The sequence below is a fragment of the Alosa pseudoharengus genome, unplaced genomic scaffold, assembly GCF_046254945.1.
Source record: "Alosa pseudoharengus isolate Yale_2024_CS ecotype anadromous, Long Island Sound unplaced genomic scaffold, YU_APseudo_1.1 YU_APseudo_1.1_scf_15, whole genome shotgun sequence".
Taxonomy (NCBI): domain Eukaryota; kingdom Metazoa; phylum Chordata; class Actinopteri; order Clupeiformes; family Clupeidae; genus Alosa; species Alosa pseudoharengus.
This window is the reverse complement of record NW_027468620.1, coordinates 13,436,525-13,449,024: the sequence shown is the minus strand read 5'-3', so window position 1 is coordinate 13,449,024 and position 12,500 is coordinate 13,436,525. Positions and strand designations below refer to the sequence as shown.

Here is a 12,500-nt window from a genome sequence, read left to right as displayed (position 1 = left end):
GCTAGACTACAGTACAAATAATAAAGACACCAGCTCTCCTCTTTTTTTCAAAATCTCAAACATATCCCAGACTGATCATGTTAAAAATGGTTCAAAGTCATGGATAAATGATAAATTGTGGTCTGACATAGTTGATAAGGACCATTGTACCAAGCAACAGGGACTATTGGGCAGATTACTGAAATGGTAGTTTCAACTATTTTTCATGCCATGACGAGGAGCTATTGTTGACTGATTATTTTGTACAAGTCTACAGGCTTCCTGTGTACATTTTATTACTGTAATCAGTTGATGTCAACGACCTCCTGAATGACACTGGAGATTTAGACTCACTGAGATAATCTGATTTTGAAAAAAAATCGAATAAAATCGAGAGCTGAGCATCTACACCTGTTCATTAATCTACCATGCATAGAGAGAAATACAAAAAGGTTACAGGTAAAAGTAAGAAATAAAACAAACGGGTTTGCGTCAGATAAAAAGAAATAACGAAAGATCACATCAGAAAGAGAACTATGTCCACCACCCCATCTTATCTTCTCCGTCTCTTTCTGCTTGTCTTCCGTCATGCACAACCAGCCGTGTACATGGAGTTCATCAGGCCCTACACTCACCAGTAGTGCAGAGGGACCGTCAGAAGACTTTTGGCGTGAATCCTCAGTAGCCATAAACAACGGGACCACTTGCTTTACATTAGGGACTGTTAGGAACATTAGGGACTCCCGTAAATTAGGCCCACTCAACCCAACCATAATTTCCCAACTATTAGCCACGGCTTATACATATATAATATGTATATATATACATATATAATATACAACATTTCTTCAGCTATGAGGTTGATACGCAGGGGCAGTATATATGGTATTAATATGGTTTTGTTTCTTTGAACTTGCATAAAACACTGTCCTTCGGTTTATACACAATGTGGCTAATACACAGGAAATTACTGTAAACATGTGCGTGAGGATTGTGTTGTCTTGAACCTCCCATAGACAGTGTAAAAGTCAGTGCTTGTCTGTGTGAATGTCACGGTATGACGTAGTGGACAAAAATGGCCTCTGTGTTGGTGGTGTGCTCCTCACGATCAGCACCGAGGATTCACGCCACTGTCTCCACGACAACAAGGGAGACCTTCATGAGTGCTGAGGGCTGGTTGTCGTGTCACCACCTACCCCCCCCCCCCCTCCCCCCGTTGGGATAGATGTCTACAAGTGTGAAGCACAGATGCAGATGCATCGTCACAGTAACTGTTGCCATGCCCCCCACCCACCTGTGGCCACTACGCCAATAGCATCATCATAATCAGTTTCTGTGATGCGTTGAGATCCTGCGTTGTGATGGATAAACACATACAGACACACAGACACACACACAACAATTAACACACAACACATGGCACACATACAGTATAAAGAGGGTGAGTGGAACCGTTGGAAAATATGAGGACAGCATATGCATTGAAACACATTTAGACAGACACAAATGAAAAGCCCATATAGACCCACAATGAGATAGCTATACCCATAACCCACCCATATAGGCCCACAATAAGATAGGTCATTTGATTCATGAAAAACTGCTAAGGAAATCATATACATGAGAACATTTATTTATCTACATGTCTTAATATCTACAATATCTACATTTATTTACATTACGTCAATGATTTTACTAGAATACTGTATATTCTAACAATTACTGAGGCACCAGTGGTACATACTGTACAGTATGTGGTTCCATCTTGTGTAAAACTGTGCAGCCTATCTCTACTTCTATAAAGATAAGAGGCCCTCAGTGCGTATACAGTATTACATTAACTTGGAAACAGGAAATAACATGTATTTTTTATGCCTTCAAATTCCTACAGTCAGCAGCCCAATGCCCATAAGATTACTGAAATAACACTTTATGTGTGCTGGACTATGGCAAACATATAATAACAAATATCTACATGACACAAGCAGGTGTAGCATACCACTTTAAAATAAACAGAGAACAACGACAGTCTCTTTCTCTCTCTCTCTCTCTCTCTCTCTCTCTCTCAAATCAAAGGAAATTATGCTTTACTGCCAAAGCTATAGGTATGAAGTATTAGGTATTGACTTCAATTAACATTTAGTAGGGTGCAGTACTAATGAAACTCTCTCTCTCACTCTTTCTTCATCTCTCTCTCTCCATCTCCCTGTTTCTCTCTCTCTTTCTCCATCTCTCTCTCTCTCTCTCTCCACACACAGACTCTCTCTCATTCTTTCTCCATCTCTTTCTCTCTCTCTCCCTTTCTCTTCACACACAGACTTACGTTGTAGCCTCTTGGCGGGCGAGTCGGGGTGAGGGTGTCTGCGCGGGAGGTATGGCGAGGGGTTGGGCAGGGGGATGGACGAGACGTCATGCGTCTGCAGCTTGTACGAGTGGGGCTTGTCGTCCAGCAGGGCCGTCTCCAGCTCGATCAGGATCTGCAGCAGCACACATGTTAGCACACACACACACACACACACACACACACCCCTCACATAGAAGCCATCACAGCTATCTATTACCCGTAAACGGCCATTGAGTTCGCATCCATTAGCGGGAAGACACCATGATGCTCCAAATCATTCAGCATTTACACACACACACACACACACACACACACACACACACACACACACACACACACACACACACACACACACACATACACAAAAAGGCGAACGTATAGGAAATGTAATTCCAAATAGATCTGATTTTGATGTAAATTAGTGATTTTTTTAATTTGTTTGATGTGATTTCCTGTATTCTGGTGCATTTTGGGGATGGCCAATACTAAATTCAATCAGATTCATAGCCTACATCCTGATTTGTTGATATTGAGGCAATGATTCCATGCAAAGGCTTGGGCTTCAGGGCCCCCTGACCCCTTGGGCCCCTGGGCCTGGGCCCGGTAGGCCCGTGCAGTAATCCATCCCTGTATGTACGTATTATATATACTGTGTACATATATTTAACAAACCTGGAACATCCTCCTCCACAGTACATAGAGAGTACGCCTACATGTTTAGTCATGTAATCACACCCAAGTGCAACCTTATAGGGGTTGGCACGAGGTCCAGACGGAATGTTACACAAGCCCTACATGTGAGTCGCCATCGGCCTAGCCTAGCGCACAGCCTAGTGAGTGTGCCACCCCTGAATCCCGCCTGAGTTCCGTCCATAACTCGTCCCGTGGCGGTGGCGGGTGTTTGTTTGACACAGGCCTGGCTCTGGAGTGCTCTTTATCCACGGGACGGGCTGACCTAAAACAGGGCCTCTGTGTTTATAGATTTAAAAATAACAGCGCCGGGGACGGAGAATGCCAGCGTCTGAGAGTAGACAGAGTGGCAGCGAAGATGAGCCATATGAGAGCCCTAGAGAAGGGACAGTTATGTTTTAGTTAGTGATGTAGTTTGGGATGCAGGCTCCTCTGAGGGGCGGTGTGGTTAAAGTTCTGTGTCATCTGTGATGTGCTTAACGCTTATATATTTGGGAGAGTTTTGAGAAGAGATTACACTTCTTCGTAACTGCATTCATATATTGCTTAACAGAGCATAGGGACACACACACACACACATATACAAGCATGCACATACACTCTGACACACAAATATATTGAAGACACACACACACAGACAGACAGATAGACAGACAGACACACACACACACACACACACACACACACACACACACACACACACACACACACACACACACACACACACACACACACACACACACACACACATACACACACACACACACACACACACACACACACATACACTCTGACACACAAATATATTGAAGACAGACAGACAGACAGACAGAGACACACACACACACACACACACACACACACACACACATACACACACCTCTCCCAGGAAGTCACTCTCCTCCTCCTGAATTCTGGGTTGGTCCCATATGGTGATCTCCAGCATACGTTCTCTGAAGTCACGCCGGTGCACGTGAGAGTATAGGAACGTCTGGTTCCACTTGGGTTCCAGACTCTTTTTCACTGTTTTCGTTCTCCTTTTACTCTTATCACTGGAACACACACACACACAATGTTTATTAGAAATAAACATTACACATACAGTACATAGTACAGTACATGCAACAGTGAATGGGACCATGGCATGCTAGAAGAAGCTGTGCTGAACTAAAATAAAGTGTCCAACCATAAACAGTATTTTTTTCAGTTTATCAGTTATTTAGTCTCACACTTAATCAGTATTGATGTTATGATGTGAATACTGTACATTTGTTTAATGATGATATTATTTTAATAATACAATATATTTTTATATTATCATATTACTATTAAATACACCATGTAATACAGCAAGAATATAATGCTCTTACATACAGCATACCAGCATATCTCCACTTACTCTCCATAGCCCAAATAGAATTAATGCAATGGGTGATTTAAGTGACATTAGACTGGAATGTGCGGGAAATGTTGTGTACCTGCGATCGGGCAGGAAGTACATTTTGACGTAGGGGTTCCTGGGTCGACCATCTAGCCTGGCCGGCAGATCGATGGCCTGGAGAACGTTGACTATCAGCTGGTGTCCAACCTTATCGTACCACATCTTCATCTGCAGAGACGAGAGTTTAAAATCTATCATCACACAGCACACACTCCTCAAATATTAAGCCACTTCACATGCATCCTCATCCAGTCAGGTGCATATCTATTCCAAGAGTTTGGGTCCAAAATGCTACAGTATATCCTCCATTTCAATGAATTTTCATAAATCATTTTTTCATAAATCATTTTTTTTACATTTTGTTTTCCAAGTAATTTCAGTAGAACTGTAATTGGGTATTGTTGTTTGATTTATCTACTTAATCTATACACAATTAAATGACATGACTTTTCAATGGTTTTAAAAATGGAGATATATCGTTTTGGAACCAAACTCATTTGCTGGTGTAAAAGATAGCATCAGTTTTCATATAATGTTTCTAGTGTATGGCAAGCACGGATTCCGCTGCCATCATCTTGCTGCCTCTTGTGGGACAGCCGTGGCCTACTGGTTAGCGCTTCGGACTTGTAACCGGAGGGTTGCCAGTTCAAACCCTGACCAGTAGGAACGGCTGAAGAGCCCTTGAGCAAGGCACCTAATCCTCGAGCGCCACTGTAGCAGGCAGCTCACTGCGCTGGGATTAGTGTGTGTGCTTCACCTCACTGTGTGTTCACTGTGTGCCGAGTGTGTTTTACTAATTCACGGATTGGGATAAATGCAGAGACCAAATTTCCCTCAGAGTACTGTATATATACTTATACTATACTGCTTGCTTCTCTGACACCTATTTGAACTTCATCCTGTTGGTACATGTACATGTATGCATGTTGGCATCTAGGCTGTGTATGCTGGCACACGCTACTAAGAAAAGACATATGAGACACCTTTTTAAGCTGACTTTGATTTTATTGACCGCAGAGCTCAAAGAACTAAACCTAAGGTTACAATAATTTTATCCATGATGTATGACTGTCTTGGCACATTGGGAGGCTTTTGCATTTAGTGGGAGGAATAATACTATGATAAAAATTCTGCACAATGGGCGGCAGTGGAGGTAGCTCAGGAGGTAGAGGAGTCGTCCAGTAACTGGAGGGATTCCTCGTTTGAGCCTGATTCCTCCTGACCCTGTTGAACTGTTTTTGAGCAAAACACTAAACACCAAAGTGCTCCCAATGAGCAGGTTGGTGCCTTACCTCCTCCATCAGTGTGTGTATGAATGGGTGAATGTGCATAAAATTGTAAAGCGCTTTGAGTGCACGGAGGAGTGGAAAAGTGTTATATAAATGCAATGCATTTACCATTCACCATTCACCATTTACAATTACATTATGACACAGGCTGACGTGACCTGACAAAGCAGATCTAATCCAAATTACAAAGCAGATCTAATCCAAATCATATGTGTACTGAGGGTTTGCTGCATTAATATTAACAAAAGCCATCTGAGGCACCTTTTTAGATATGATCAAATGAGCCTTTAACCAAATGACCACAGACATCAGATGACACTAGGGTAGTCTTGGGAGTCTTACAAATTGGATCTAACCCATATAACATGTGTACGGAGGGGTACGTATATCAGGGACTTGAGCGTATTCTGTGACGTGGGTGACTTACTGAGAGCTGTCTGGGCAGGGTCTGGTACCTACTGTATATCAGGTCACGTGAGCGTATTCTGTGACGCGGGTGACTTACTGAGAGCTGTCCGGGCAGGGTCTGGGGGGCGTCCCGCAGGCCTCCGGGGCTGGACGGGGAGAGGATAGAGATGACGGGCCGCTCCATCTTCTGGGACTCGAAGGAGCTCGAACCTGCTGGAGCGTGTGGAAGAGCAACAGGAGGTGCGGTCAGTATCCGAGCAGACAATCAGTCAACAGAGAGAGAGAGTCATATAGACGACCTGATCCTCCACTACACAAATCAGTAACTGAGACTTAATAAGGGCCAATTGGAAATCCAAAATCAAACAAAGATCATTATATTAAATGTATAATGTTATTTCACATGGTTGTTATAAATACAACATTATTGTTGTGTAACATTAAATATTATTTAGTCCAAAACATCTTGTGGATATGTCAGGTCAGGCTTTGTTAGTTCTTGGTTGCTCCTGTGACTGAATGAGAATGGTGCTGTCAACACCGACACTACGGGAGCAATATTGTAAGTTCCTTCACATAAGTGTCTGCTGGATAATATACAGCATTCATGATGACATAGTATATATCATTACCTCATAGAAAATACAAATATGTAAAATATTTCTTTCAGAGGTTGCCTGCAGCATTCCACAGCATGCTAAAATATGGACCAATTACCGGTATGTAGTTAGTGTATATGTTGTGAAGTCACAGAAGCTAAGAAATTAATATGTCAATTGTCTATGACATACAGGTATGCATATACGAATTAAGCAAGTGTGAACAACAGTAGATGTATTTTTGAGCATATTTCAATGATAAACAGAGTTATTGTTGTGGGATATGTCTTTCTGAGAGTTGTGTTTGTTGTGTGTTGTTATGAAAGAGACCCTGGGGATTAGGACAGAGCCCCAGAGATGATGCTTACTAGATTCTAATGGAGGATGGGATGTTTCTGGGATTCTTGGTATGTCACTGAAAAAGAGAGGACAGGCAGTGAGCAGCACTGTGGATTTCTTAGTGAAGTCTTTTACATAAAACACACACACACACACACACATATTCTCTTTCTCTCTCTCACTCACTCTCTCTCACACACACACACATTCTCTCTCTCTCTCACAAACACACACACACACACACACACACACACACACACCAACACATTCTCTCTCTCTCTCTTTCACTCACTCTCTCTCTCACACACATTCTCTCACTGTCTCTCACACACACACACACACACACACACACACTCACACACACACACACACACACACACACACACAATCTCTCTCTCTCTCTCTCACACACACACACACACACACACACACACACACACACACACACATACACACACACACACACATGCCTACCCCTCACCCACTTACAGGTAAACAAGCTATATCATACATTGGATATATAGTAATATAGTAGGTTTGAAGACAGGAAAAGTGGCGAATGGGATTTGCATCGTCTGTTGTCATGAAAACGGCATAACCTACAGTCCACTACTCTGTGCAGTAACCATCTGTATCATTCCAGGCAACATTCCTCTTTTTTATATGAATCTTTACAGTTACATGCCTCCACCATAGCAATTCCATTAGAAATGCTCTACTTGCTAGCCTACTTAAGACAAACGTCCGCACTTGGAGTTCATTGAAAGGCCACATTATGGGTCTGGCAGTGGTTAGTAAATGGTGATAATAATAATAATAATAATAATAATAACCAGGCACAATCGCATTCTCCAGCTTTTAAATCCAAATGGCTTTAAGCGGTCATTGGCGGTTACTGCAGTCGGCCAGTCTGAGGTCTACAGGCGGAGACATGTGGAGCGGGACTGTAAAGGGATGGTGCAGGGGTTAAGGGTCAGAGGTCAGGGAGCAGCATGGAGGGGGGGGGGGGCAGCAATGAGAGGTTCCTCTAGCAGTAAAGTAACACTACTTACTAAAGCCTTTTATGCACCCTTCGCAAGGTTTTGGAGAGAAACCAACACACAAATCTTTTTTTATCAAAGGTAAAAACCAAACCTCATATACACACAAATAAACATGCCACAGGTTTCATTATGCTCATGCCTGTCAAAATTACCTGTTAGAAAGAAAACAAAACTAAAGCAAATCTCACAGAGACCTTTTTATTTTGTTGTTGGATCTTTGACGATCAAAAGGCATAATTTATTAACATCATGAACACAGCATAATGATTGTAAATCTTTTTTCTTTTTTTTTTACAAATATTAATTTTAATATTAATGTCATGCAAACTCATGCCTTATATCTAATATCTTTGAAATCTTCACACAAATAACCCATCTATAGTCTCTAGTTCTGTGTTTCGCTGACTCCGATGACCACTGCTTACTTGCTGTAGTTTAAGCTGGGGCAGCTCTCAGCTCACTTACCCAATGGGCCTGGACACCACCAGCTCCACCTGGGGCTCGGACTGCGAGTCCAAAATGATATTGTAAACTTCTTTCTTAGTTGCTCCTGGCAACGATTTTCCATTCCACTGAAGCACCTCATCACCTAGGGAAACAGGAGTGGCACCTTGAACATACATAACGAGTTCTGTATACTGTACACTGACTCAGACTTATGGCACCATATGACATATGGGAGATGGGAGAGTCCAGAACACAGTCTAACCGGCATGGCCACCACACCTACCTTTTAAAGATGCCACCAAACAAGGAGCATAAGACACAACATAAATCAGACACTGCACACTGACCAACCCTGCGTGATACCACTGCAAGGCTCACCCATTCTTCAGCATGACATTTGATGTCCATTGATAAGTATAAGTATATATACTCTTTTGACCCCGCGAGGGAAATTTGGTCTCTGCATTTATCCCAATCTGTGAATTAGTGAAACACACTCAGCACAAAGTGAGGTGAAGCACACACTAATCCTGACGCAGTGAGCTGCCTGCTACAGCAGCGCTCAGGGATTAGGTGCCTTGCTCAAGGGCACTTCAGCCGTTCCTACTGGTTGGGGCTCGAACCGGCAACCCTCCGGTTACAAGTCCGAAGCGCTAACCAGTAGGCCACGGCTGCCCCCAATCAATTGTCGTGATTTCATGACTTTAGATGCCATACCATTTCATGCTATATGTTGCTAGGCTGCCATAGTGTTGTAGTGTTGTTATGGCAATTGCTTATTATGGTGCAAATATACTGTTACATCACTGCACACACTGCACACAATTCCTGCCATGACAAGACATGTTATGTTGACCACATGAGGCGAGACTTGAGTTAGTTACCCATTCCAATCTACTCACCAGCCTATACGCCTACCTCAGTCACTCCCACTCCAAGTCTAAACTTACTGGTCTCTGGACCACTTAATGACCACACTTCAAAGGGAAGACATGAATGTTGACGGCAGGGGACAGAAGTGAGTGTGTGTGTGTGTGAGTGAGAGTGTGTGTGTGTGTGGTGTGTGACTCACCTGCGCGTAGATGGCCCACCACGTCAGCCAGGCTGCCCTTCTTTACTTTGGTGATAAAAGCCCCGAGTCGGCCCGTCTCTGTGATCTTTCCACCGACCACCTACACAAATACACACACACACACACACACACACACACACACACACACACACACACACACACACACACACACACACACTCAACAATATGCGTGCACACACACACAGGCATATATATGCACATTCACATTCACATGCACATGCATGCATACACACACGCTCACACACACACACACACACACACACACACACACACACACACACACACACACACACACACACACACACACACACACACACACACAAACACACACACACACACACACACAAATACCCCCCCACACATACACACAAACAATTATAGGTTTTGATTCTCATCAAATTCACTCATCAAATCTGAAAGAAATTGATTATTTGTAATCTAGCGGCATGATGCTACTATGTGATTCATAGTGTGAGCGTAGCACATTTCACATATAGTCTTTTTAAAAAAGTACAAACTCACAACGCTAAGTAGCATGCTGTTAACAAGATCAGCAAACACCAGTGGGCTTTTAAAAACCTCTATAGCCACATTTTAGTGTAACAGGTTGTGATTTGCTGGCTTCCAGTACAAGAACACGTGATTGGCTGGGTCTGAACGTAACATGATGTAATTGGAGTGTCAGCAGAGGTGGGTAGCTGACCTTTAACCCGAGCATGGCACCGGCCTCTTTGGGCATGGTTGTCCTCTTGGTCAGAGTGATGCGGCCGATTAAATGATCACCTTCCTTGGATGGCTGCCATGTCACCGGATGCTGAGGAGAGCGAGGCTTCTGAGATTTAATCCCATCAAAGAGAGAGAGCGAGAGAGAGAGACAGAGAGAGAGGGAGTAAGAGAGACAGGCGGAGGGAGAGAGAAAGAGAGTGATAGGGAGAGATAGAGTGAGAGAGAGAGAGAAAGAGGGAGTAAGAGAGACAGGCGGAGGGAGACAGGGAGAGAGAAAGTGATGGGGAGAGATAGAGTGAGAGAGACAGATAAAGAGAGAGAGGAGGGGAGAGGTGCATCTAATCACAGCATCATGCATTTTAATGGTTATTTGACTTTCTCTATCTGTGTCTCACTCTGACAAACACACACACACACACACACACACACACACACACACACACACACACACACACACACACACACACAAACATATACATATACATATAACATATAACACAGTACATATACACACACATCTCCATTCTAAATGACCAGTATACAGTGCACTTACTATATGTCAGTGGTTCTCAAACTTTTTCTGTAATTCCCCATTTTGGAGGTAGGGAATTTTCAAGACCCACCTGACCTCATCAACCCAGCACATCAACCCACCACATCTGTAATGTTAAAATATTTTTTTTCGCATTTAGATTCCACGTTTAAACATTTCCGCTGGATCAGATGTTATTCTAATTCATATGTCGTTCTGTTTATGACTCTTATGTTTGTATGTGGCTATTTTATTTTTAATCTACTGTATGGTCTTCCGTCAAAAAAGAAAGACAAAAAAAAAGTCCTCCTGTTCATGACGCTTCACTTGTCATGTCTCTAGTCTCTATGCCCGCCTCACACTTTGAGAACCACTGCTATGTGTGTGCACACACACACACACACACACACACACACACACACACACACACACACACACACACACACAAACACTCTATATTGCTGTACAAAGAAAATGCTTGGGCACTTACATGCCATGCGGCTGGATCCAGAGGGTAGCACTCCCAGTCACCTACCACAGAGTGCACAGAGAGAGAGAGCACGAGCACACACACACACACACACACACACACACACACACACACACACACACACACACACACACACACACACACACACACACACACACACACACACACACACACACACACACACACACACACACAGAGAGACATCTTAGTACCAGAAACAGGCATAGTCTGAAGAAGGCAAGTGTATACACAACATGCATATCTGACAAGCTGTCCCCTAACACCACATGGTCCTGGGCACTCTGAAGGCCTGCTGTGTTTACAGGTCTACATCCCAGAGTTTACTGAACATCTCTGGTCTGAGACGGACCACCCCTTGGCAGGCTGGCAGACTGAAGTGTGCCCCTCTCCACGAGGCAGAGCAGTGATGGTGCTGGTGGAGGAAATGGAGGTGGAGGCTGTGGCAGGCCTCTTTGCCTGACTGCTGTGTTTATGCAAAGCCTGAGACACCTAGACATAGGCAGGTATATACCCACAGCCACACCCACATCCACACCCGCACACCAACACCCACATACACGAGTGCACGCACGCGCACACACACACAAACACACACACACACACACACACACACACACACACACACACACAGACACAGACACAGACACAGACACAGACACACACACACACACAGACACACACACACAGTTACACGTGTTCCCCTTGCTCTACATATATATTTACACATACATAGCTACACTTGTAGATTTGTGGTCTGTGTTTATCATGACGTTGTATCTATTTATATTCAGTATGCTTCATGAGAGGATGGCTTGCTTCCGGAAAGCAGGGACCCACAGCACTGGTGTCATAGAACAGACCCATACTCATCGAAAGAGGGAGGGGATACATAGAAAGTGAGGGGCCTATTATCGTGGTCTAAAACGCATGGTCACTAGTCAAAAGCTTATTTAAATTTAGTAGGATGTCCAGTCCACATTGGGTTACCCAATTATCAAATGTCGGGCGGATAGCGCAACAAGGTATTCCTAGGTTTGTTTTAGGCGTAACATCATTTAA

The 12,500-nt window shown here is 43.5% G+C and overlaps 1 protein-coding gene across 1 annotated transcript in view; it reads right to left on the bottom strand.

Annotated features, from left to right (window-relative positions):
- The window catches only part of rims1a (regulating synaptic membrane exocytosis 1a), a 101,990-nt gene that overhangs the window by 22,484 nt on the left and 67,006 nt on the right, over nt 1-12,500 (bottom strand). Inside the window, exons 7-16 of the mRNA XM_076286428.1 lie at nt 11,421-11,461; nt 10,376-10,486; nt 9,652-9,751; nt 8,598-8,721; nt 7,119-7,165; nt 6,249-6,364; nt 4,492-4,622; nt 3,894-4,065; nt 2,303-2,456; nt 1,274-1,330 (exon numbers count right to left, since the gene is read on the bottom strand). Of these exons, the coding sequence (XP_076142543.1) occupies nt 1,274-1,330; nt 2,303-2,456; nt 3,894-4,065; nt 4,492-4,622; nt 6,249-6,364; nt 7,119-7,165; nt 8,598-8,721; nt 9,652-9,751; nt 10,376-10,486; nt 11,421-11,461 (1,053 nt within the window). The remainder of the gene's footprint in view (nt 1-1,273; nt 1,331-2,302; nt 2,457-3,893; nt 4,066-4,491; nt 4,623-6,248; nt 6,365-7,118; nt 7,166-8,597; nt 8,722-9,651; nt 9,752-10,375; nt 10,487-11,420; nt 11,462-12,500) is intronic.